The sequence below is a fragment of the Muntiacus reevesi genome, chromosome 2, assembly GCF_963930625.1.
Source record: "Muntiacus reevesi chromosome 2, mMunRee1.1, whole genome shotgun sequence".
Lineage (NCBI taxonomy): Eukaryota > Metazoa > Chordata > Mammalia > Artiodactyla > Cervidae > Muntiacus > Muntiacus reevesi.
Genome location: NC_089250.1, coordinates 193,444,582 through 193,470,405, shown reverse-complemented (window position 1 = coordinate 193,470,405; position 25,824 = coordinate 193,444,582). Strand labels below are relative to the sequence as shown.

General features: G+C 50.2%; 1 protein-coding gene and 1 non-coding gene across 2 annotated transcripts in view; both read right to left on the bottom strand.

The window, feature by feature from the left end:
* Positions 1–4,403: 4,403 nt before the first annotated feature.
* LOC136160563 (BOS complex subunit NOMO1) overlaps positions 4,404–25,824 on the bottom strand; it is a 54,731-nt gene continuing 33,310 nt past the window's right edge. The window contains exons 18-31 of the mRNA XM_065924409.1: positions 25,322–25,417; positions 21,489–21,707; positions 21,304–21,386; positions 20,311–20,470; positions 19,820–19,946; positions 18,194–18,307; positions 17,184–17,311; positions 16,138–16,279; positions 11,733–11,816; positions 10,446–10,556; positions 9,385–9,486; positions 7,795–7,914; positions 5,438–5,530; positions 4,404–4,976 (exon numbers count right to left, since the gene is read on the bottom strand). Of these exons, the coding sequence (XP_065780481.1) occupies positions 4,845–4,976; positions 5,438–5,530; positions 7,795–7,914; positions 9,385–9,486; positions 10,446–10,556; positions 11,733–11,816; positions 16,138–16,279; positions 17,184–17,311; positions 18,194–18,307; positions 19,820–19,946; positions 20,311–20,470; positions 21,304–21,386; positions 21,489–21,707; positions 25,322–25,417 (1,711 nt within the window). The 3' untranslated portion in view covers positions 4,404–4,844. The remainder of the gene's footprint in view (positions 4,977–5,437; positions 5,531–7,794; positions 7,915–9,384; positions 9,487–10,445; positions 10,557–11,732; positions 11,817–16,137; positions 16,280–17,183; positions 17,312–18,193; positions 18,308–19,819; positions 19,947–20,310; positions 20,471–21,303; positions 21,387–21,488; positions 21,708–25,321; positions 25,418–25,824) is intronic.
* On the bottom strand, positions 24,105–24,176 carry TRNAC-GCA (transfer RNA cysteine (anticodon GCA)). Its single transcript has one exon. It is a non-coding gene; the product is annotated as a tRNA-Cys (tRNA).

The following is a 25,824-nucleotide window of genomic DNA, read 5'->3' as shown; positions in this document are numbered from 1 at the left end:
CCTCTCAGCTCCAAGAGCAGAAACAGGATAAAAATGCAGCAGCTGTCAGCTTCCCTTCTCTTGCCAGCCGTCTCCCCTGCAGACTAGACAGGGAGGGGCAGCCATCAGTCCCCGGAGGCACAGATTCTGCACAGACGTGGGGACCACTTGTTCCAATGCATTCATCTATTTTACAGAATCTTCAAATTCCAAAAAGCCAATGCGACATAGGCTGCTGTTTCATCCACACAGTGGAACAGTGAAACAGTCACTCATCTGAAAGGGTATGGAAGTGCGTGGCATCGTAGACGAGCCCAGGTGTGGGGGGACAGCAGAAGGACTTAGAGACAGTGGGCAAGACCCCCCTGTAACCCCACCACTGTATCATGAAGCATGAATGCTCCCCCTGAGAAAGGGGAGGAAGGGGGTCGCTGCATACCTTTCCCCTGGGCCCTGGCACACAGTAGGCCCACAGGAAGACGAGCTTCTTCCCTCCCCTGGGCATGCTGTAACAAAGCCATGGTTATTTGCTACTGAAAAGATAAAGCCAGAGATGATGAGTGACTTCGACCTGGTCATCAAGTCGTGAAGGGAGTAGAGCTGACTTCTATTGCTTTTGCCACCCAGGATCCCTTCTTTCTCTGGGAAATGCACATCCCCACTGCAGGAGCTTCGCATGGCATGGATGGAGCTGTGGCTTGGGGCCTGGTCAGGCCCCTGCGATCCTGTGGTTTGCCCATCAGTCCTTCACCTTCCCCAGATGGACACTGGGTCTGTGGGATGGGAATTCTCTTTCTATTGGGCCTACAAATTGGGATGATTTAGGCCCAAAGCTGCAGGGTGACCACCTTCTACAGAAGCAGGATAGGCAGAAGTCAAAAGCCAGTTTTCCCAAACTTCACTCACAGTGGAAGTCTCCCCATGGCTTCCCTGCCTCAGGCAGAGCATGACTGAGCAAGCAGCCGTGGACCTGGTTTCAATGTCTATGTTTCCAGCAAAGGACTCTTTCAGAGCTAAGCACTGAGAGCTGGCGTAGAGCCTTGATGGAGGGAAGAGCACGGTCAACTCATGAAGGGAAATAGAATTGGGAGGCTAAGACATACCCTGGATGCAGCCATGAACGGAGCCAGACACTCCTGTGTTTCTCCACTACACTGGCAGTGAAATGCCCCATTTTGCTTAAGCTAGTTGGAGTTGGGCTCCTATTACTTGAAATGAAAACAGCCTTGACTAATACAGGTAGAAATACATTGATTTACTGGAGGTCTCTCAGTCACTGTCCATTGATGATAGACCTTTATTGAGTCCTGTTCCAGTTACCTAGTGTTGCATAACAAATTACCCCCTAACTTAGAGGCCTAATACAATCATACATCACGTTCACAGATTCTGAGTCAGGAATTTGAGAGGAGCTCAGCCGGGCAGGGTTTCTGAAGGGGTCTCTGAAGCAGCGGCAGTCTGATGCTGGCTGGGGCTGCAGTCATCCAAAGGCTTGACCAGAGCTGAAGGATCCAGGCCCAGGGCCCCTGAAGTGCCTGGTTGACAACTTGGATTGGCTGCTGTCCAGGGCCCTCAGCTCTCCAGGGGGCTGCCTATGTATCCCCACACAAGGCAGCTGGTTTCCCCCAGAAACAAAATGGTGAGTGCAAAGCCTTTTATTGTTATTTTTTATTAAAGTATGCTGTATGTGTGCTCAGTTGCTCAGTCATGTCTGACTCTTTATGGCGCCGTGGACTGTAGCCCACCAGGCTCCTCTGTCCATGGAATTCTCCAGGCAAGAATACTGGAGTTGCCATCTCCTGCTCCAAGGTATCTTCCCAACCCAGGGATCCAACCTGCGTCTCTTGCATCTCCTGCATTGGCAGGCAGATTCTTTACCTCTGAGCCACCTGGGAAGCCCTTATTGAAGTACAGTTGATTTACAATGTTGTGCCAATCTCTGCTGTAAAGTAACTCAGTTATACACATACACTGTACTATACACATTCTTTCACTATGGCTTATCACAGGATCCTGAGCATAGTTCCCTGTGCTATACATTAGGACCTCGTTGTTTATCCATTCTAAATAGTCTGCATCTACCAACTCCAGACTCCCAGTCCATCCCTCTCCCTCCCACTCTTCCCCCTGGCAACCATCCATCTGTTCTGTCTGTGATTCCACCTCTGTTTCATAATCTGTGTCCTATTTTAGATTCCACATATAGTGATATCATATAGTATTTGTCTGTCTGACTTACTTCACTTAGCATGATAATCTCTAGTTGCTCTTTCTAAACACCTGAATTATCCCCAACCTGGCAGATAAATGCACCCTCTCATTTTGTATAGCAGGAGACAGCAGAGCACAGTGGTTAAGAACTCCTGCACCCGGGTTCAAATCCCAGCTCCGCTACTTAGTGGCTGTGACTTTTTAAGTCTCAGTTTCCTCCTTAAGGTAGAGTTGAAAACACATTCAGGTCGTGAGGTCCTGAAGACCCAGCATTTCATGCATGAAAGGACTCAGTGTGGTGCCCGGCACATGGTCACCACTCCTTTCCACTGCTCGTCATTCAGGGAGGTAATCATTCGCTTTTCCCTAATTTCATGAATCGTCTCTTGAGAGTTGAACACAGACCCTTGAGAGCTGAGCACAAGGACCACCTCCTCCTTCTACCCCTCCTGTAGCCCCTCCCCCTACACACTCCTCACACCCACCTCCAGCACCCCCACCCACGTCCAGCCATCCTTGCAGGCTGGATGACAACATTCCAAACATAGGGAACCCAGGGAAGACTAAGGTGAAGCCAGCACCTTAGAATGGCACTTCTCTGTCAGTCTTTGCGGGTATCCTCACTGAGGTTGGGCTACTTTAATAAGCAAAAAGGTGCAAGCAAGGGAGTTCTTCAGGGACCCGTCATTTGAGACATCTTTAATTTCTCAGGGGGGAAAAAATTCTGTCTCGTATAACTTTTGCTGCATTTAAAATCCTCTATCCATTCATCTTCACACCTCACAGAAGGGGGACAGGGGAGCTGTCCTGAGATTGCCAGAAAATGAAGACAATCACAGGCCACACAACAGGGCGAACTTCCATACGGACTGAGAAAGGCAGCAGCCTTTTTCCAGGAACAGAGCCCTTGCAGGAGATCCACCGGCAAGAAAGGTGACCGGCAGCAGCAACGGGGGAAGACTGCCCCTTAGTGGCGGCCTCTGGAACTGGATGGAACATATTGACATTTAGTTGTGTCTTCCGCCAGCTCTTAACCTTTACACTGCGTCAATAAAAAGCCCCATTAACATTTAAAAGGCATGTTTCTGGGTGTCCACTTGGAAGAAGAGTTAGAAAACACTCCAAGAAATGGATTACGCATCTCATCTCTCCCATATCTCCAAGAGCCTACTTCCTTCCACAGTGAAAAAGTAATACCTGTGAAATGGCCAAAAGCCCAACAGCCGCTGGACTGGAAATGCAGCAGCTCTTGGAGAGGCCCCCTGGAGCCTGGGAATCCTCAAGCTGACTGTCCTCACTGGTCGTGGCACCCAACAAGACCTGCTTTACTCCTCTTTCCATCCCGGGTCCTTCCAGACCTGGCCTGAACATCGTGCCGGGGAAGCTTCCCTACTCAGGTGGGACCTGATCTCTGCCCTGTGCCCCTTCGGCCACTTGAGCCTCCTCCACCAGGAAACCTTCGGCTCTCCGCCCTGCCCTGTCCACTGACCGGCTTGTCTTCCACCCAACGATGGATGGGTCGTGAGCTCTGAGAGCAGGTGCCACGTGTCCATGTCCACGCATGCATTCATTCGTTCGTTCCTTCTAAAGTGCCCACTCCACGTGGAACGCTAGGGATACAACAAGGAACAAAACGGCGGGGAGGGGGTTCGTCATCATCCAGCTCCTGAAGTTTATACTGTTGTCTGTTCTGCTTGTCTCATAGCCCCAATGCCTGTCACACGTGGGGCTCAATAAGCGTTGGATGGCTGGATGTCCCTGCTTCCAATGTAACTTAATTACTTCCCGTAAGAAAGAAATTAATGCTGTTCAAATGCTGAGAATTCCTGTGGATCCCTTATGCAAACTGGCAGGCTTCAAGCTTCACACAGCCTACGTATGCATTTTGTTTCGCCAGAAGTTACAAACTGAATTTGTCGCTAACATTTAAAACTTGGAAGAGTTCACACAAAACTCAGTTTTTCCGGCTTCTCTAGAGAAGTGAACGTGTGATCCCGCAGCACAGCGGGGGGCCTCTCGGGCTCCTTCAGACAAGGCAGGGATCTTCACACTGTCACCCCCCACCACCTCTCCTGTTTTCCTACCACTGAGGCCAAAAGCCAGCTGCCACGTGTCATCTCGCCTTCACTCAGGACCCACATGTCCCTCCAGGCGGCTCGATCTTGACCCCAGCATTAGGCCAGGGTCCTCCAAGGACTGCACCCGAGATGAGCTACAACACAAACAAGTGGGCCGTTTTATTGATTTTTTTTTACCGCATAACACACCCTCCTAGGAGTACACACAGGCTGTGCGGTTTCCAGCAAGGACCTCAGACACATAGGGACGTTAAGGGGAGGATCAGTCCAACAGGAGCTTGATTTGGGAGTCAAGACCCCCACTGACTGGAATTCTTTTTGCAAATGAAGCTGGAAGACTCAGGATAACATTCACACACCACCAGCACAGCTTAAACACTTCTTTGACAAAAATAAAAATAATAAATTATCTTCGACTCAGAAAATCAATTGTGCTCTGCAGAGAGACAGGAGGGTCCCTTCACGGTGTCACATTGGGGCCGGGGAGGGGAGGCTGACGGGTGGCTGCGCCGGCGGAGCTGATGACAAGAGTCACACACGTCCTCCACGCCAGGGGCCTGTCCCGAGGGACATTCCTCACGTCCGCCTTGTCTTCTGTTTCTTGGCTTGTCTCTTTGCGTCTTCCGGGCCGCTGTTGTCAGAGGCTGTCTGGCCAAGGGCTCGGACTCCCTGCAGGCGGCTTGTCAGCTGCAGCAGCAAGGGGATGAGCTGGGAAGAAAGAGGGTATGAGAGGGGGGCTCCAGAAGACATCTGTCCAGCGGGACATCGAAGTCCCCGCCCCCGACCTGCCCCAGCACCCTTCCCCCAGGCCCATCACTACCCGCTCTGTGCTCTCAGGCCAATCGAGCACAGGTCTTTGTACTAGAGAGGACACCAGACACTTCATGGTTAAGGGTTAGGAGGGATACAAGAGGCTTCTAGCCTTGAAAGGAGGCCTTGGAATTGGTCTTGATCTAAAAAGACCGGAGTTCTGTCCCTGGGTTGGGAAGATCCCCTGGAGAAGGAAATAGCAACCCACTCCAGTATTCTTGCCTGAAAACCCCATGGACAGAGGAGCCTGGTGGGCTACAGTCCACAGGGTTGCAAGAGTCGGACTGGCCCTAGCTATGAAACCATTATCGTGAAGTGCGGTCACCTCTGTCCGCTGCCCTGAGGGTCGGGGCCCCTACCTTGTCGTGGTTGTAGCCGGCCAGCAGGATGAGCAGCGTCAGGGGCAGGGCGATGTACGATCCCTGGGCGATGTCCTGCTCGGGCAGCTTCCTCTGCGAACACCCAGAGCACCGTCACCCCGGACCAGCGCTCCGCCAGCGCCCAGTCCACAGCCCAGGCCTGCCCGGCCTCCTCAAGACCCCGAGCACCCACGAGGCCCAGACACCCAGAGCCCAAAGGAAGAAGCTGAAGCGACACAGCTAAATCTCAACTGAATCCTCTGCCGCACGAACTCCCCTCGCTTGCTCTCTGAAGCTTCCAGGAACAAGGGGCTCCTCACCCCCGGACCCTTCACTGTCCACACTGAGGAGGCAGAGAGCCGCAGGCGGCAGGGGACCCCTGCGGTTGAAACGTGTGAGGGTCTCATTTTGCTGAGCCCCGGCCGCACACAGGGACTCTTTCCTGTAAGGAGGCATCGAGAACCCACAGCTCCAGACTCGGGGACTCAGTGGGCACCAAGCGAGTACAGAGGTCACACGCAGGGAGGCGGCGAGGCGGTGCTGGGGACCCGGGGCCGTTCACCCCTCCTTCCGGGGGAGGCCGGGCTATACCCTGGGTGGACCCTTCCTCATTGCTGACTGCACAGCCCGGGCAACTGTGCCACTCCGGGAAGGGCGACGTGCCGGAGGATGGCAGAGCCACGGAGAGGAGGAGCCCGACACCTAGGAGCTTCCACACGACCCCCACAAGGTCAATGTAAGATAGACCCTCCCCTCCTGCTGAAGCCCCGAAGTGCTGGGTCTCTGTAATGGCAAACGAACCTATATCCCCACTAGCTCACTCCACCGCGACAATGGAAACAAATGAGTAACTTTCGGCTGATGATGAAACAGGTTAACAGGCCACAGCGCTGATCTCAAGGCACAGCCCGCGGGCCTCTTTCGGGAGATTCGCGCAGTCCCTACTTCTCATCACACTGTGAAGGGACAGCCTGCCAGTTTCTCTCTCACGTTCCTACAACAGACAGGGGACCTTCCCAGAGGCTGCAACGTGACGATGTCCTCACTCTGACAGGTAACGGGATGTGTGGCCTGTGGGTGCTTGTGTTTTCAGCATGTCTCAGTTTTCATTTCTAATATGATAGATACACATAAAACCCACACAAACCAAAGGTCCTTGAGATTCGCAACTAATTTAACAGTGTAAAGAGGTCCCAAGATCAAAGCATCTGAGGACACGCAGGAAGGAGAAAGACCATAGGGCCTCTGACCCGAGACAACAGCCAGAGCAAGACGCTCCCTTAATACACAGAAGAATAGCGGCAGGATCCCTGACTGCCTGCCCCCACATTTTTTGACTTGTCTTCGATCCCAAACCATTTTCCATCAAAGTAAATCCTTAAGAGCAAACTGGAGTCAGTGGGGAGGCAGAGCAGCTATGAGGTGAAGCTCTGAGGACCGCGGTCCAGGCTCCCAGTCTTCCCGTGTGACCTTGGGCAGTCACGTTAAGACTCGGTTGACTCAACTATAAAATGGCAATAATACGGACAGCACCTACTGTGGGGAATGAGGCGGCGTGTGGAGTGGGTAGCAGTGCGTGAATACTGGGTGACACGTGAGGAATGTGGTTGTCGGTACTGGCATTCAGCACGGGATGCAGGGAAGCGCCCTGACTACCCTCGTAAGCGTATGGTGCCGAGCCACCCGGCAGGCGGCTGGGGCGTGACGAACCTGGCTCTGCTGGGCACCCCCAGGTAAGTCGCTCAGCCTTCCTGAGCCCCCAGAAGGATGGAGAGTGGCACCTCCCCACGAAGGACTGGGATGAGGACCCACCAGGCCTTCCCTCCCTGGCACGTGGCTCTGCTCCCACGGCCTCAGAAGTGGGACCACACCCCTGGCAGCAGGTACCCAGCAGGCGGCACCTCCATCCTGGGCTGCCCACGCGCTCCCCGGAGCCAGGAGGTGCCCTGCCGGATGTCCAAGCGGCAGCCCTAGTGCCCTCCGCGGAGGCACTGCTCCTCCCTGGGGATGCATGCACCTCCACACGGAGACAAACAGTTCCCGACGTGCCTGTCTAGTCTCTTCCTCAGTCTCTGCTGAGGTGAACGAGACAAGTGCTTCCTCCTGGGGTCAGAGGAGGAACCCTTTATCCAGGGTAAGATCGTGGAGGCCAAGTCACCGAGCTCAAGCCAGAAACCAGCAGAAGGGCCATGTCCAAATCCAGGCTCCCCAGCGCACGAGCCTCCCGCCTTCTCTCTACCGCAGGGACGAGGACTCCCACCAACTTCCCACACAGGACGGAGGTCTGAAAAGCACTCAGTGGCACCTTGGAGCCACTTCACCCTCCACGCCCGGAAGCCCCCTTCCCTTCTCCTTACCGTAGGGTTGAAGACCAGGGTGATGTGTTTGTGGTAGCCCGCTGCCGTGAAGGACACCTGCGGCAGGACGAAGTCGTACTGGGACCTGGGCAGCGTGGAGTCCAGAAGTACCACGTAATTCTGTGCAGAAGGAGGGAGGAGCTGTTTTTACAAAGGGCAGTTGGGGCAAAGTAAATGAAAACTAACTCGTAACACATGACTGTGATGGAAAGGACTCCGTGTTTCCTTTAGAAACCCCCAAGTTTACACCTCCACGCCTAGGTCACTAACGTGTACGTGGCGGCCTCGGTGGGCCAGTCCAGCAGGGTCAGCCGCGCAACGCTGCCGTCTCCGAACAGGTGCTCGGAGCCCGCGGCTCGTCTTTGTAAGTGTATCCAACCAGGGCAGCTACGTGGTCCTTAGAGAACCTGACTACAAAACACACAGTTCTGACGAAATCGATTCTGATGAGGGAGACACACAGTTAAACCGAGGAAGACTTTTTTCATCCAAAACAAGGCTGACTTCCAAGGGACGATTCATAATTGGCTCATTAGCTGGTGCGTTCTAAGAACGCAGCGTGTCTGCAGAGGTTCTGGTCACAGGCCTGTGTGCTGAGCCCCAGCCAGGGGCCCAGAGCTGTGAGCACAATAGGCGTATGCTCTCAACCACTGAGGAGATCGGGACTATTGCCCCATTTCACAGATGGGGGCAGAGAGGCCTGAAGGAGGGAAGCATGACGTGCCCAGGGTCACTCAGCTGGCCAGGTACCGAGCAGGCTGCAAGCCCCGGGGAGCCTGTGTCCACACTGCTGGGCTGCCAGAAGTGGCTCAATTACTAAGGGCGCCTGGAGCAGTGGGGAGGAGGCCCCAGACTGTCACAACCTGCTGTGTTATTTCACGGCCACTTCACACTGAGAAAGGCCAGAGGATCGTCCCTGCGGCAGGCGGCAGGAAGCCAGGGGAGGAACCACACAGGCTCGCCACTCATGCTCTCAGGCCAAGTCCCCAAAAGGAACCAAGCTCTCTGCAAAGTTTGCTGCCACCGTGGCAGCCACAATAGCTGGCTCTGTGCACTTAGAGCTGATGGCAAACATCCCGTCATCACTAAGTGATGATGGCCTTGGTTAAATAGATTATGGTATTTTCTCTATCACGGTCTCCTGTGCAGTCATTAAATATCATGCATGAGAAAGTACGGGTGATGAAGTCTTCACTGAAAAGCACAGATTACAAGAAAATGTACAAAGCAGTCCCAGCTTTGTATTACTAAAACAAATACATGTGTGTTTTTATACTTATACACACATGCACATGCGTCAAAAAAGGGCAAAAGGAAACCTATCGACATGTTAACAGCGGTCGCTCCTGGATGACGGGATTATGTCTGATTTCCATCCCCTTCCCCGTTCTCCTGCCATGATGAATGTGTATTATTTTTATAACAGAAAAAGAGCTAATTCTGGAAACAAAAAAATCCCTAGAGAGCCCCACCTCCTCTGATTCAACTGTGTCAGCAAGGTGGCATGAGGGGAAAGTGGGGAAACTGAGTTCCTTCAGCGGAAGAGGGGAGTCATTCCAGCAAAGGCAGCGCAGAGCGGAGCGGGCTCACCTGGCCATCCCTGAGCAGGGGCGGGAAGTGGAAGAAGAGCGACTGGCCCAGGGACACCGTCTGGATCGGGTTGTCGAGGTTGTCGCTTTTGTAAAGCTTCACCTGGAGAGCAGAGGCAAAGCAGGGAGTGCCTTTAAAACTCCAGCGTGATAAACACCACATTTTCGACAGCGTGTGATGGCTTATCTCTTGGAGGAGAGGAACTCCGGAAACACAGATCTTTGGAAGGGCAACCATCCTCCCCCGACAGGCCGTTCCTAACGCATCTGAGGCACCAGTGATGTGACAGTTGTCACAATGTTAAAATTTTAAAATTTAAGATTCTGACAACTTATGTTAATGCTCAAAATAGTAAAAACCTGTTAGTGTAGTGGTAACATTAAAGAGAACAGCTTCTAACATATCTGTAACATGCTAGGCGTGGGGCAGGCACTTCACGTACATCGTCACCAACCCTGACTCCCAAACGGGCATCACTGTTGTCCCCATGGAGACCCAGAGAGCCTGGTCACCTAATGTCATCACCGCCAGCCTTGTTTACTTGGCGTGCCCTCCACCATGTACTGTCACCTCAACCCCACACTGTTCCTTAAACTCCAAACACATTCCCATTTTGCACCAGGTTCCTGGCTGCTTCCAGAAGCACTTTAGTGTTCTGTTGGTGGCCTTTCTTCCACTCCAGCCCAGGTTCGCTGCCTGTTCCCACCACCGTCTGACTCTGAACTCACTGCCTGCCACCACACCTTGCAGAGAATTTAGAAAGTGACCAGGTGCTTTGCCCTAAAACCATCTCTCTGCTTTAGACCCCAGATCACACTGAGGTTTCTACTGTGATACTTTTAAAGATACACAAGGCTGGCAAAACTGTCATCTGAAACCAGACCGTGTTTTTCTCCAGCAATCAGCAGTCATTCCACCAGATACATGCTGGGACTGAAGATTCTTAATCTCAACCTCAATCCTCAGCTAAAGCAAGTGCTAGACAGGCCTGGATATCCTGCTCCCTCTTGTCTCGAAGCCAGAAAGAACAGACCACGTTAACCATCAACAGCTGGCCTTACCCATAATGTAGGAAGATACTCAGAGGAAGTGATCACATTTCCACTTAAGTCGAATTGATTTATCTGCCGGAAAACTATGATGTTCACATCATCGATGTCATTATTCCCGACCTGGGAAGAGAGAAAGCAAGCTGGGGCCAAGGAAGCTGGAAGAGGAGGGCCTCTGCTCCGGCAGGTGACGTCCCCAGAGCTTTATTTCCCAGTGACTTCCCTTCGCATTCAGGGAGCAAAGCTTGCTGTTGGAGCAGCCTGAGTCTAAGGTCCCAAACTGAGAGGAGACAGGCGACACCTGGCCATGGACATGCTGTTTGACAAACACAGTACTTTTTTCCTTAGGTTTTAATAACTTATCAATATTTTCAAAAAGAAATTTCATACTAAAAGAGCTAGATTTCCCAGCACCTCTTGAAAAAAGACGAGGATGTTCTTGCCTGGCAGGAATTGGCAGGAGTCAAGCCCCAGCTCCCCCATACCCCCTGGGGTGGGCATGTGCCCCCATTAGTCACCTTTTCATCTGTGGGGCCATCGTCCACATGACTGCCTGGGATCGTGATCTGAATCCCCAGTGGCAGAAAAATATAAAATAAGATGCAGCCATCACAACCACTTAAAATGCCAAATGCCATAAAGACATCAAGAAAACTCACTGTCTAGGCCAAAAATCCTGAATGACCCACCAGCCTCTGGACCCATAGTAATTTTTATCCCTAATGCCACCTAATAAAGCCACCAAAGGCTTCTTGTCTGGCCCCAAATCCTTTGGTCTAGCAAATGAGACTTATTCCACGGGAAAAACCTTCACTGAAAATGATGCCAGGGACACTTCCTGTGACCTGGAGGGCTGCCTCTTTAGGGATCAGTTAGCTGAGTTATGAGCTTAAAGATCAAGACTCTCCTTGGTGGGAAGAACAAGGTCACCTGAAGATAAGAAACGTCAGTGGCCCTGTCACTGATGAAGCCATGTTCCCTTTATTACCCTCCCTTGATCTAAAATGCTATTTAAGCCTTAAGATCCTCAACTTGTAGAATAATGATCAGAGCTAGCAGGGGAAGTGGGGAAACAACAGCTCACATTTCTGCTCTGGATGCAAGACAGCGCTGCTGTTCATTAAAAGCCCACAGAAGACGCTGCTTGTAAAGATGACACTATTCTGAGAGGACCCTTAATTAGGATGTAAAGTCCCCCCCCTCCCCCAGATGAAAGGCAGCCAGCCAGAGGAATGCTGAAGGATTTTTGATCAGAGATGCAATCATGCAGTGATTCTGCTGAAGAATTCCATGTCTTACCACAATGACCCGGTGGTGGGGGAGGGCTCGTTCGATGTGGTCATTGCCTTCTGCCTTGAGCTGAACGTGGTACACACAGCCCGGCTGCAAACAAATGCAGGAGTCACTTATCTGGAAAAGGGCTTATCACATGAGACCTGGCTGGAGCCTGCTCTGCCTGCAGGCCCCCATCCGGTGGACGAGTTTCTGTCCCACCTTGGTTCCCAGGCCTATCATCCTTCTTAAGAGTGCCTTGAAAAAGCAACCTGATGTAGAAATCTTTTTCTGAAGTTTTACAATTCCTTCAAACTGTATTCGGCTTCTTCTACCCAAGGAAAATTAAATGTAGTTTCTTATTTCAAAATTCCAAATAAGATAGGCTTATTCTTGCTTAATAAATAAGATAAAATTATTCTTTTTTGCTGTCCCTCCCTCCCCTCCACCTGTATGTATGTACCGAGTGGTGTCTGGAATGGCACTCTCAAAGGGGTATTATTTCTGGGAAGTGGGATTTGAGATTTTTCCTTTTTTACAACAGATTTCTTGTTTATACATTTTATTCTATTCCTCAAATGTATAGGGACATGTGAGGTTTACCCAAACAAAATTCACTATTCTAAAAAACTTTTTTTTGTTGACATGGCACACATGAAGGATATACATTGTTTACTCAGATCATTTTTTAGCAGACCGCTGTAAAGCATTTTGTTCTAAGCCAGCACATTATGACAATTTCCAATAGGGGAAAGTAAACTGCCTCAGAGGGCTTCCCTGGTGGCTCAGTGGTAAAGAATCCGCCTGACAGTGCAGGAGACATGGGTTCGATCCCTGGGTAGGGAAGATGTCCTGAAGAAGGAAATGGCAACCAACCCCAGTATTCCTTCCTGGGAAATCCCATGGACAAGAGAGCCTGGTCGGCTACAGTCCATGGGGTCACAACAGAGTAGGATATAGTTCAATGACCAAACAAGCAACAAAAACAAACTGCCTTCAAGAAACAAAGCTTTTTGTTTGTTTCACATACTGCAGGGTGGGCGAGTGACAACTCTGACAGAGAAAGATATATGAGTTCAAAGGAAAACTTCTCAGAAGGTTGCATGTCAGATAAAATTCAGCTTTACGAAAGGCTTTAACAGTCTAAATGAACCCACCATTTGTCAATTTCTGAACTTTTTTTTCTTACACATTTATAAAAAGAAAAGATCTTCATCTTTCCCCAAAAGATGAGGATCACTGACACTAGCAGGGTTTAAAGAACTTCTAAAATAACCAACTTCTGATCACCAACTGCACACCAAATCTGATGACGAATGAATGAACATCTAGAGCCGGGGGCCGAGTTCAAAGGTGACTGTGTGTATCCAAGAGGGGACAACCCTGAGACTGTAACTGCTGATCTGCACATTAGCGAGGACAACACATCATGGTTTCCTAAAATCACATGCACTGTGACCTTCTCTGTGTGAGCAGAGCAGCAACTTAAACAACATTCCCTCTATGTTAACCATGAGTCCTTCTGGGGGGAGTGTAAGGGTGATCTCCTTCTTCCCTTTTCAAATTTTTGTCCTTTTCAGTATATTGCTTTGAACTATCTTCTAATGAGCACACAGAACCTTAACACAGACAGTAAAGCTAATATTTTTTTAAAAACCGAGGAAATTCAAATTTATGATCACCAATAGGCGAATTAATTCACTTTATAGCTCAGTGAGGACTGGCAGCACTGGGTTTGTTCAAAACAGCTATTAGCAACAGCTATTTGCACCTCGGAAAATCGTAGCAAGGTGTGAAAAAAAGGAGAGACAGCCCTGCTGGAGATGGGGACTGCGGGCACTGCCCCCCACTCCCAGCAGGGCAGGAGCCCACCCCAACCACCCAGCTCCTCGCTCCTGGCCGCTGGCTCAGCGGTTCACCTTCAGCCTCTGGCAGCAAGATTCAGGCAGCTTCTCGCCCAAATGCCTCACCAAATACACTGCCCAGAAAGATCAACTGCAGAAATGCATTCTCCTAGAGGGCAAAATCCTGAGGAAATCTTCAACCAGAGCTCTCCAGCCTGGTGTCCCCTAGGAGCCTGACAAACGCAAGCCCAAGCCTTTGATGAGAACCATCTTAAGGCTAGTCATTCCTCCAGCATCTGAGGCCGGGCACATGGAAGGCCTGGCAGGTGTGGCTGCTCCACACAGCATTAAAGCGCTAATGAATTAACACCTATTACGAGGAGGAGGGTGTGAGGGAGCATTAATTAAAACATGAATCTATCAAGGTGGAGAAGGAAACTATATTTGGTTTAGTTAAATAAAATGTGTTAAGTTGGTGAGTTTAGAAACACATGTCTGGCACATATACACTTCATGTGTAAGACGGGTCGCTAATGGGAAATGGCTGTATAGGGCAGGGACCTCAGTTCAGGGCTCCGCGATGACCTAGAGGGGTGGGATGGGGGTGGGGTGGGGGTGGGAGGGAGGCTCAAGAGGGAGGAGGAGACATATGTATACATAGAGCTGATTCACGCTGTTGTAGAGCAGAAACTAACACAACATTGTAATGCACCTATACCCCAATTTTTAAAAAAGAAAAATATGTACGGGCCAGGAAGACTCCAAGGGGGAATCACCACGGTGATGCAGCATCTGAATTCTTGCAACCGTAAGAGGGAGATGAGCCAGGAACACTGGGTCCACCCAAGAGGAAGGCAGACCGAGGGGCACACACGCCCCCCAGGCCTACCTTCTGCTGTGACTCGGACCGAGGAAAGCTGCCCACAATCACCCAAGCCGGCAGTTCAGGTGAGGACCACCTCGGGAAAGGAGTGGTCCGTCCTCGCTTCTAGCCACCTGTGGAGTCAGTGTGCCAGGCACGCTCCGTGTGTATTAATTAACTCACTTCACACTGACAGCCAACCTGTAAGGCAGCCGTGATCCTCATCCGCGCTTTACAGATGATGAAATGGACACAGAAGGCATGGGACACCTGCCTGAACTCACACAGCTAAGAAATGGCAGAGGCAGGGTTCAAACCCAGGCAGGAAGGCCACTAAGGACGCAGTGTCAAAGTCTGCATCTGCAAGGACACATGCGACAAGAGACCTGGATCTAAGGACCTGTCGCCTCTCCTGGGGTCCTGGCTGCAGTCAGCCTGGGGGCAGGGGACATCCACGCGGCCACTCCACCCTGTTCTCTCTGGAACCACTGCCACGGAAGGGAAGCAGGCCTGGGGGAAAGGAGAGTGCCCTGGGGCCCTGGGAACATGTCCCGATGGCAGCGTGACAGCACGCTCCGCGTCCAAGTCTATTCCTCCAGCGTCCGAGGCCTTTTCCATGGAAGGGGTCAGCGGCCACAAGGGGACGACTCCACACACACTGCAAGTGCTAATGAATTAACATCAGTGCTCCCTGGAGCGGGCAGGGCCTCACTGAAGACAGAGGAGGTAGAAAAGGGAGCATCGCAGTAAGGCTGGCCGGACCCCAAAGAAAGCCCACCCAGCTGGCCCATGAGAACAGACATTCTCCAGTCCTCAGCACGACCCCAGGAGACACCCCCAAGTCTGCCTTCCTCCTTTGGCTTGAACGCTCCTTGCTGACCAAGCAACCTCCTGCCCTGACTTCCCAGTATCAGTGAGTGAGGACGGCTGGACACGGGACATGATCTTCTTAACTTTGGGAAAGGACAGCACTGTCCCAGTAAAGTGTTAGTTGCTCAGCTGTGTCCAACTCTTTGCGACCCCAAGGTTGCATGGCTCCTGTCTGTCCATGGAATTTTCCAGGCACGAATACTGGAGTCGGTAGCCGTTCCCTTCTCCAGGGGATCTTCCTGACCCAGGGATCAAACCCCAGTCTCCAGCATGTGGACAGATTCTTTACTAGCTGAGCTACCAGGGAAGCCCCTATTTTTTAAAAATTAGTGGTTAATACCTAAAAATCAGGAGTTGTCACATGGAAATGTGAATTTCTGACTTCTCTTTTACAAACTCTCATCATCCGGCAACCCTGGGTTGTCTTCCCACGTGGCTACGAAGAGCTGGAGCTGCGTGGCGGTTGCCCCTTCTCATGGGCCACGACCTCATGGGTCCACAGTCTACACTGCTCCCGACGGGCACCCAGTCCACTCCAACCTTTCACACTTGTCTTTGAGCCCCACAGGTATCTGATTTGAGAGGCTGGCCTAAGCTAGACCACCTGTTCTAGGCAAAAGATGCACCAAACCCATGGTTTTCTACCTGTATTTTGCCATAAAACCGAAACCCAGTATGTCAGCTACATAAGCGTTGAGTATGTCAGTTAAGATAGGGATTGGGAAGTTTGAGAGCCCTATGCCCCCTCCCAACCCTCTTGCCCTCATTCCTAGCTGTCTCGGGGGCACCACTGAACCCAGACACCGCTGAACGCAGTATGAAAAACTCCACCAACGAAACACATCCAAAGGCTCACCAACAATCCACGTAACCTGAACTTCCCTTCCTCATCCGTCACGGTGTCTTCTCCATAAATACTGCAGTCGCTCTGGCCCACTGCTTCCACGGCAACACCCTGTTCTGGTTCTCCGTTTAAGGAAGAAACTGTACCATAGCAACTAGAGAGACGAGAGAAGAAACAGAACACGGCATTCTCAGGGCTTTCTGATGCACACACAAGATTCCAGGGACAGCGCCCAGCATTTACCAACAATTTACAGTGCAAAATAGCTCAGTGGAGGACTGTACCCCAAATGACCCAGACAACTCACTTCTAGCTGTGTCACCTGCAAGTTGAGCCTTCCTGCCAGAGGGCTCAGGCCATTCCTATCATCAATTTCTCTTCTCACACATTTTAAGTGATGCTCCAGAAAATCATAATTTAAAAAGGCTAAACTTTCTTTCATTCTGCTTTATTGTATTTTTTGTTAAAACTTTATTTTAAATAATGAAGCATCCAATAAAATGAAAATAAATCACTTCCCCTTTCATTCTATTTTTATATTCAATTGAAAATGGTCCATTTTTCTAAACCTGTTCCTTCTGATTAATCAACCTTGAAGTGCTTCTATACATATGTGTGTGTCTATAATTACAAATACTTATGTGAATAAACCATCTCTGTATGTACTCAGAAACGCTGGAACACCTAGGTGGCTGGGAGGCCAGGAGAGAAGGGAAACTCCACACTGAATATCTCCTTTTCAACATTTCCAAGTTTTGCTCAAGTGAATGCATTTCCTCCTTTCCAAAATCTAACTCATGTTTCAAACGTTTTTAAAAAATAAAAACTTTCAGGAACTCAGTAGGTTCTCACGGGCCAATTTCAGAAGAGGAACTTTGTGACTAAATCATTCGTGGGAGATATTAGGAGAAAAGGTGGCAGTCAGAAACCTGTGGACTCGTGTCTCATGGCTCTTGTCTTCCAAACAGAATCAACCTGAAGACTGGGATGGGTTCTGAGAGAAGAGTGTATGAGTGATCCCACGGCCCAGGCCGGGGGAGAGGAGAGGGGCAGCCCACCTGTAGGCCGTGCGGTAGCCCGTGATGGTGATCTTCAGGTTCTGCCCCTCTTGCACCTCAATCATCTGCGAGGACGGCTCAAACCGGAATTCCTTCATCATGGGCTTGAAGTAGTACTGGCCAGGGCTCTGCCAAGACACACACACGCGCTGAGCCTCTGCTGCAAGTCGAGGGGTGGCATTAGAGGGAGCAGCTCAAGTCATGCAGGAATGAGGCCGGAATGAGGCCCCAAGAGCCCCAGGGCTTCCCAGATACACAGAAATGGTAACTAGCTCTACGGTAAATCATTACAGTGACACCAATTGTCATTCTAACAGCAGCTGTTATTACTGCGCGCCTATAGTACCTCTGCAAGGTAGAAATCATACTTGAATTTTATGAATGAAGCAACTGAAGCTCAGCGAGGTCAAGTAACTAGCCTGAGACAACACAGCAAGTAAGTAGCAGAGGGAAGATTCGAAGGTGGGCGTGCTTCAAATCCCATCTGGGATCTTTCGGCTGCACCTCACTGCCTGATGGCGACATCCGGGGAATGGTCACTTTATTCCCAGGGTTGACAAGATGACCAACTGATGCGCCCACCATTCAGGGCCTCAGACTACATCCTCAGTGGAAAATGGGTGCTGTCCACCCACCACAGGGAGCGTGCTTTGCAGAAGAAACACAAGCTCACCCCCTGAAAAAGACTTGGCATTATAAACAACGAGATCCTGTGGTAAAACAAAGGGACACCTAAGACAGGAGCCGCTGGGGCCAGGGTAATTAATTACATTGTCTCAGTGACAAGTGGGTGACCAGAAACAAGACGTCTGTGCGGAAGGGAACATGCATCAGCAGCATTAGGGTCTAGTGAGAGCCATCCTTAATTACAGCTGGTCCCCGAAGAAACGGGAGGCAGTCCACAATGGTTTTCTGTTCTCACGTTGTCAAGTAATACACAAGTCACAGCCGCCGCGTCCTCGCGCGCTCGCGGGGCAGCCGGGCAGGCGGTGCAGTAGTGGACACCTTACCAGGTTTGAGAAGGTCAGGATACCGTTGTCCTGAGTCAGGAGGTTGGAACGGAACACACCACCGCTGAGGGATAAGAGGACCCCAGGGAGGGGCTGGTCGTCTTCGGCTTTTATCTGGGGGTAAGAAAGGAACCCCAGAGCAGGGTTAACTCACACAAACCGCGAAGGTGTCAAGAAGTCATTCTCAGCGGCTAGTTTTTCTTTTATTGTCATTCTCTGAGGCCCGCGGGGGAGGTCAGAAGGGCTCCTCTCCTCCCCCAGGGTAACCAGCATAAACAGTCTGCTGTGCAGCCTTCCAGAACTCTCTGTGCCCACACAAATCTACTGCTGATGGATTTCATAAGTGACTAGGTGGGGGTGGGGTGGAGGAGGGCCCCCGAACCGTTCAGTCCTATAACTATCGCTTTCTCTGGCCTCAGCTGTTCTCCCCGCTGCCTTCGTCCACCAGTCCCCACCCATTGGCCTCGCTGTTTTAGAGGAGCTGCATCTCACTCCAAAGCAGCAGCTGGTACACCCCAGCGCGCGGGCCGGTTTCCGAGCTCTGTGATGGGAAAGAGGGATGATGTGACAGTCCCCAAGCGTGCAAGTCTTTGCACAATTAAGTTTTTCTTTTTCCAAACAGTCAATTCCTAGGAGTAGAAATGACTTCGTGGATGTGTGCACTTGAAATCCAGAAAGAAACCCCTGAACTGAACTCCAGAGTGGCTGTAAACATTTCCAGCTCCTAATTACCTATGCATGGGAAAACACAAGCTTGCCAAAAAAATGGATGCTGTCTTCATTATTACAACTATAACCCCAAACCCAGTGTTTTGATGGTAACTTCCTTTGCGTTTGCCCAGTCACTATCAAAGTCAAGTTTCCTGTGTGTTTATGAGTGACCTGGATGACTTCTGTGAATGGCCTTTCATGTCCTTGATTCGCCTTTTCTCTGTTGGCTTGTCTTTTTCTTATTGGTTTTAGGAGACCCTTGTAAACTGGGGTTGTTATTTATGGAACAGATATTTCTCTTCAGTTGGACTATCGTTCCATTTGTTTTAAAAGGCATTCTGCAATGCAGAATTTTAATTTATTAGGTGATGGGATGTTTCTCCTCTTTTGGCCTCGATGTTGACAACATTCATCCTCAAGGGTCTCCAGACTCACTCTGGCCATCACACAGCATGCTTCTCCCCAAGAAGGAGGGAGGGAAGAGAGAAAGACATCAACTCCACTCTAGGAACATTCTGTGTCCTTTGACAGAGAACAGAGTCAAGGATGAAAGCTTAAGATGCTTCCCAGACGGTATGCACACAAGCTGAAGTCGACAGATCTCCAAAATTACAAGCGAAAGAAGGCAGAGTAAAAAGAGTGTAGCCTGAATAATTCCATTATATAAAATTCTAAGAACTAAACTGATCTATAGTGACAGAAGGCAGGTCAGAGAGGTGGAGAGGGCCAGGAGAGAGGGGCTGCCGAGGGTGCGGGGAAACACTGAGGGGACAGATGTGCCCACTGTTCTGACTGTGGTGGTATTTTCACGGCTGCTGTCACGTGTCCAAACTGTCAGATTATGCACTTTCCGTGCACTTTATTGTATGGTTGTTATACTCCATAAAACTGCTTTTTAAAAGCACACGGTGTTACCTCAAAGCTCACGCCTGCCAAGGCATAAGCCTTAAAGTCGCCTATGGTTCCTTCCACTGCAGTCAAAACATAGCCCTCCTTCTGCGAGGACACGGTGTACTCCAGGTCACTGTGCAAGGGCCCAACACTGAATAAAAGAAAGAAACGCTGGTGATGCCTTGCTCCAAATCCTAGAGGAAGCATCACCTGCCCCAGGAAACCTGGCTCCCCAGCTTCTTTCCTGGGCTTCCCGACTGAAAATGTGGAAGTGTTAGTTGCTCAGCTGTGTTCTGACTCTTTGCGACCCCATCAACTGTAGCCCGCCAGGCTCCTTTGGTCATGGGATTCTCCAGGCAAGAGTGGGTTGCCATGCCCTCCTCCAGCGGATCTTCCCAACCCAGGGATCGAACCCACGTCTCCTGTATTGCAGGTGGATTCTTTATGGTCTGAGCTAGACTCAGCATGCGCTCCCCGACTGGTCCCAACCAACTGGTTCTTGGTCACCGGCTTACCTATAGGCACCTTTGTCGTCAGTAAAGACCGTGATCAGGGGTGAACTTGCCCCCTTTTCACTGATGACGATCTCGACTCCTTCCAACTCTGGGTGGATTTGGCCTTCTAGAAACAAGCCTGCTTTCCCTTGGATCTCGATCAGCTTCCCTGGGCAGCTTTCTACACAGGAAAGAGACAAACAGAGGAAGAGAGTGGGGCTTCCCATTAAAGAAGGGCCTAAAACTGAGATATCCGAAGCTAACTCCAGTGAGGCTTTTGACTATCTCAGAATCCTCAGGAACTAAAAGTGGTCAACATACAAGCACTCAACATTTATGAACGGCCCTGTTAAACTGTCAGGAATGTTAGTGGGAAGAGCCGACAAAGCTGGCTTTCCCCAGCTCCTGTTCCTCAGCCCTCACTGACCACAAGTGAGGACAGAAGCCAGTACCGCAGGTCAGAGCCTGTGCGGCCAGACCTCAGAGGACCCAGCCTGGAAGGCGGCCCCAGACAGGCCGCCCGCTGGACAGCCATGCCCTTCAACACTCTCCTTCCAAACACACAAATGATCAGGGTTTACTGAACCCGCAATGCTGACAAAAGCTGCCTAAACATTCCACCAGCTCCTGGTTATCTCATCCCCAAAAGACCCTTCCATCACCCCAGCCCAAAACAAACATCACGAACAGTTCAGATACATGAAGACATTTCAGAGGTTTCGACAACGGATGCTGTTGCTTTTCATCTGCCTTCTGGTGTCAACCTGATAACAACAAGGAAAAGCAAGTCCTTTTCCAAAAAGATCCCCAATTCTAACAGTGAGAGTTACGTTTACTGATTTAGACCTCTCACTCATTCACTCACTCATCAAATAGTAACATCTATGCGCCAACAGGGACTGAAGATGCCTTACGAAGATGGTTTCACTATAAAACAGCACAGAACACAATCCTAAAGGCAGGGAAAAGAACAGTTGTGAAGGTGTGTCGTCGGCTAGCTGAGCTGACATTTACCTCCACTGACGGTGGCTTCCATGGAAGGAGGATAAAAGAGCAGCTCTTTAGATGAAGGAGTGACAGTGATTTTCTCTCCGGACCTAAAATAATGAAGACACTTCAATGTGGCTGGCCTGTCCCCCCAGAAGGAAGGACATCCGAACAGAGGGATCCTGCAGGGAAAGCCCACCATGGGTGCTTACCGGGCCCAGTAGGAAAAGTCGTAGGAGAAAGGGCCCTGCAATTCGTCCACCATCTCCTGCACAGGGGGCTTGGTCCTCCCCTCGCTGCCGGCCTCTCCGCCGCTCTTCTCCCGCTCTTGCCTGCGGCTCTCAATCTCGGCCAGCTGCTGCTCCCTCCGCAGCTCCTGCACGGACTTCAGGGGGCCGAGGACCAGGGCGGGCTCGCTGTCAATGGAAGACCTGGAAGAAAGGAGCAGCCCAGAATACGGAGTCAGGGACCCCTGAGGCCGGTGGAAATCAGACCCTTCTGCAAGCAGAGATCCATCAGTTAAAAAAAAAAAAAGCCAAGCACCTCATAAGGCCACCAACTGTGGCACAGTCTTTTCCTGTTTGGGATAAACAGTTTAAAAAAAAAACAACAACAGGAAACTGAACTTTTTCGCCACGTGGAAGCATGTGGGAGATCTGGGCTGGGATCAAGTATCACTGACTATGATTTGAAGGAAATTGTCAACTTCCTGAGGACGTGGAGTCCCTTCCACACTACCATCTTCCGTCTTTCTTTCCATCTTTACTGAGAATGTGCTCTGCAAGAGAATCAGGGGCTAGGGAGACTGTAACAGACAACATCCCCCAATCTGTGGAATCCACATTTGTGGGAAGAGGCAGACGACCAACAGAAAAATGATGTGAGATGATAAGTGCAGCAAAGAAAAATAAAGCAGTGTGGAAAGACGAGAGAGCTGGGGGGGCAGGGATGGAGGAGGGGGACTATATTCTATTAGAGACTCAGGCCTTTCTCAGAGAAGGAATGGCAACCCACTCCAGTATTCTTGCCTGGAAAATTCCATGGACAGAGGAGCCTGGTGGGCTACAGTCCATGGGGTCACAAAGAGTCAGATACAACTGAGCGACTGAGCAAAGGCCTTTCTGATCAGGTGACACCAAGCCGACTTGAAGGAAGGAAGAGAGCAAGCCACAGGCTCTGGGTGAGGAGGCCCCAGGGAAGAGGTGAGAAAGTCTCAGAGCCGTGGAGGCAGCTCCCTGGCCATGCTCCAGGGACAGCAAGGAGACCGGGAAGCGGGACAGAGGGACCCAGGTAGAGTCAGATCAGGGGTCAGACAAAGGCTTTGCAAACCTTGGCTGGACCCAGGCTGGGTGGAGTTTTAAAGAGATGACAGGGTCTCTACTAAGATCACTCTGATTCTACATGAACAACACTATTATGAAGCAACAGCCAAAACACAGAGGTCAGACAGGAAGCTATAGCAACAAAACTGGCAAGAGACAACAGTGGGCTAAACCCAAGTAGAGAGGCCAAGTGCGAAGAAAGGAACGGATGGCAGATGTACAGTCAGCCCTCCATTTCCACAGGTTCCACATCTGAGGATTCAACCAATCAGATGGAAAATGTTTGGGGGGGGCGGAATTCCAGAAAGTTCCAAAAAGCAGAACTTGAATTTGCCACATGCTGGTAACTATTTACATAGCATTTACATTGTATTTACAACTATTTACATAGCATTTACATTGTATTGGATAGTGTAAGTAACCCAGAGATGATTTAAAGTATATTTAAAGCACAGGGGAGGATGTGCGTAGGTTATATGCAAAGGGACTCTGCTTTATAAGGGACTCAATCATCTGCAGATTCTGGTAACCACAGGGGATCTTGGAACCAACTCCCATGGATTGTAGAGCCCAGGATTTGCAGGTGGATCGGCTAGGTATGCGATGCAAGAAAAAAAAAGATTTTGTCAAGGACAAACGAGAAAGATGGAGCTGCCATATATGAAACAGGGAAGGCTAAGGAGGAGGTCTGTGGAGGGCGACCACCAGGAGCCCAGTGTTGGATCTGGGAAGTACAAGATCCCCATAAGGACCCCGCCCCTGGCCACGTCCAGCTGCATTTCATGCAACTCTCAGCACAAACCAACAAAACAAAATCTCTTCTGAGGTTACAAAAATAAAGAAGACCAAAAACACTATAACATGAACTCGCTACTGGTAAAAATATGAATTCCTAGTCATACCAATAATTCATACTTTCCAGGCGGGAAAATACTTAAAGGTGTTGCTCCGGCACCACCTGGTCACCCTGGTGAATATGAACCCCATTAATTAAGTCAGAGACCAACAGCTGCCCCCGATATTCTTCCCTCCCCGAGCCCACGTGGTCAGCCTGCTGCCATGTCTCACCGCTCAGCCAGCCCGATGACTCTCCTATCTGTCCACCTCTCTCCACCCACCGCCACCGTCTGGACGAACCCCCATCCCCTCGCCTGGTCTCCTACAGGACTCTCTGCCCTCTGCCTTGAGCAGCTTCCACTCCTGGGCCTCTTGTATCTGTTCTCTACTCAGCACCCAGGGGGACTTTCTTCAAACAAAAAGCATGATCCATCTACTTTAACTATGTCAGAGTATCCAGGGACAAAGCTAAAACCCTTAACGTGGGCTGACCCCAGCAGCTTACCTCTCTTGCATGGACTCCAATCCCCCCAACAAGGAAAAATTCAAAGCACTTAAGTGAAAGTCGCTCAGTCGTGTCAACTCTTTGCGACCCCATGAACTGTACAGTCCAGGGAATTCTCCAGGCTAGAATACTGGAGTGGGTAGCTTCTCCTTCCTCCAGGGCATCTTCCTAACCCAGAATCGAACCAGGGTCTCCTGCACTGCAGGCAGATTCTTTACCAACTGAGATATCAGGGAAGCCAAAAAGTGAAAGTCACTCAGTCATGTGCAACTCTTTGCAACCCCATGGACTTCACAGTCCATGGAATTCTCCAGGCCAGAATACTGGAGTGGGTGACTGTTCCCTTCTCCAGGGCACCTTCCCAACCCAGGAATCAAACCCAGGTCTCCCGTATTGCAGGCGGATTCCTTACCAACTAAGCCACAAGGGAAGCGCAAGAATACTGGAGTGGGTAGCCTATCCTTTCTCCAGCAGATCTTCCCAACCCAGGAATCAAACCAGGGTCTCCTGCACTGCAGACGGATTCTTTACCAACTAAGCTACCAGGGAAGCCTGTTCTGTGCAAAGCACTTAACGCAGCTGCAATGTTATAGCTCCGGACTACTAGCTGCCTCCCTCGTGAGACTGTACGTTCCGCAAGGGCAGGGGCTGCTGCCTGCGCCCAGAGCCTTAACACAACACTGAGTTTTCTCCATAAATATTTTCTTCACAGATGGATGGGTGAACAGGAGGTGTACGGAGAAACGGAGACGTGGCTGGAAAGACAACTTCAAATAAGGTAAATTGGAACAAAGTTACTCAGATATCCATTCTCTTTGACAAAGGCAGTCATACTGTTAAAACTCTTTCGTTTCTTGAGAAAATTAGGGTGTCAGATGCAGCCACCACAGGGCAAAAATTCCTCTCAGAGGTGACAGGCACGCAAACCCGACCCTCAGCGAGGGAGCGCCTTTCATCCACTTTCTCTCACGACCCTTCTCACCTAAGGTGTCATCTCTATTTCCCAAGCCTTCAAGAAAGGGTCTAAAGAAAAATGGGCAAATTTTTTTGAATCTGCTAAAACACTTGAAATACAGTGAACAAACCAGAGATTTTTTTTTTTTTCCCTTAGCAGAGACAGGAAATGTAAAGAGTTCAAGCAGAAATTTAAGGCACTGGAACGAGCTGTCAGGAAGCTCTCCCTCATCCACGGTTAATTCCTGAATCATAAAATGAAAGGAGAGCTGTTGTGAATTTACGGCCATGTCATATAAGAGGGAAGGCCATTTGTATGTATACCTAGAGATAACAAATCAAAAATAGTTTTCAGAGCAGCTCTGAGAGAAGATGGCCTGGCCCCCCACCCTCCCACGCTCGGCCCACCATGGAGCACCAGCCTTACTTGATTGTCACGGTCACATCCATCATTTTGTCAGTGGTGATCGTTCCAAGGACGTGGTGGCGAATGGCTGTCAATGTCAAGATACTGGGTGAAGACCTGTAAATCAGAGAGGTGGAAAGAAAACACCATAACATCGCCTCGACAGCCTCAAAGGATCACAAACAATGCCTTTATAGGCGACCTTCCTGACCCTGAAATATACTATGTGAAACTGCTCTTAGCTTGGCATGAAAAAACTTCTGAAATACATACAAGTGTCTTTAAGGGTAAATGGATTCTCCATTTCCAAACTTTACGTCTCTAATTCCCATTGAAACCCACAAGCATTTGTAAAAACAGGAAAATGGTAGACTTGAGCTTGAGAAATTCCTATCAGTGAGGCTGGAAGATTCAACAGATGTTACATTCAAGCCAGATCAAAACCACAGCCTTCCGTCCTGGGTTTACAGAATTCTTGGGGAAGAGCTCTATCTTCACTTCCTCGGTAATTTACCCAAGTGTCT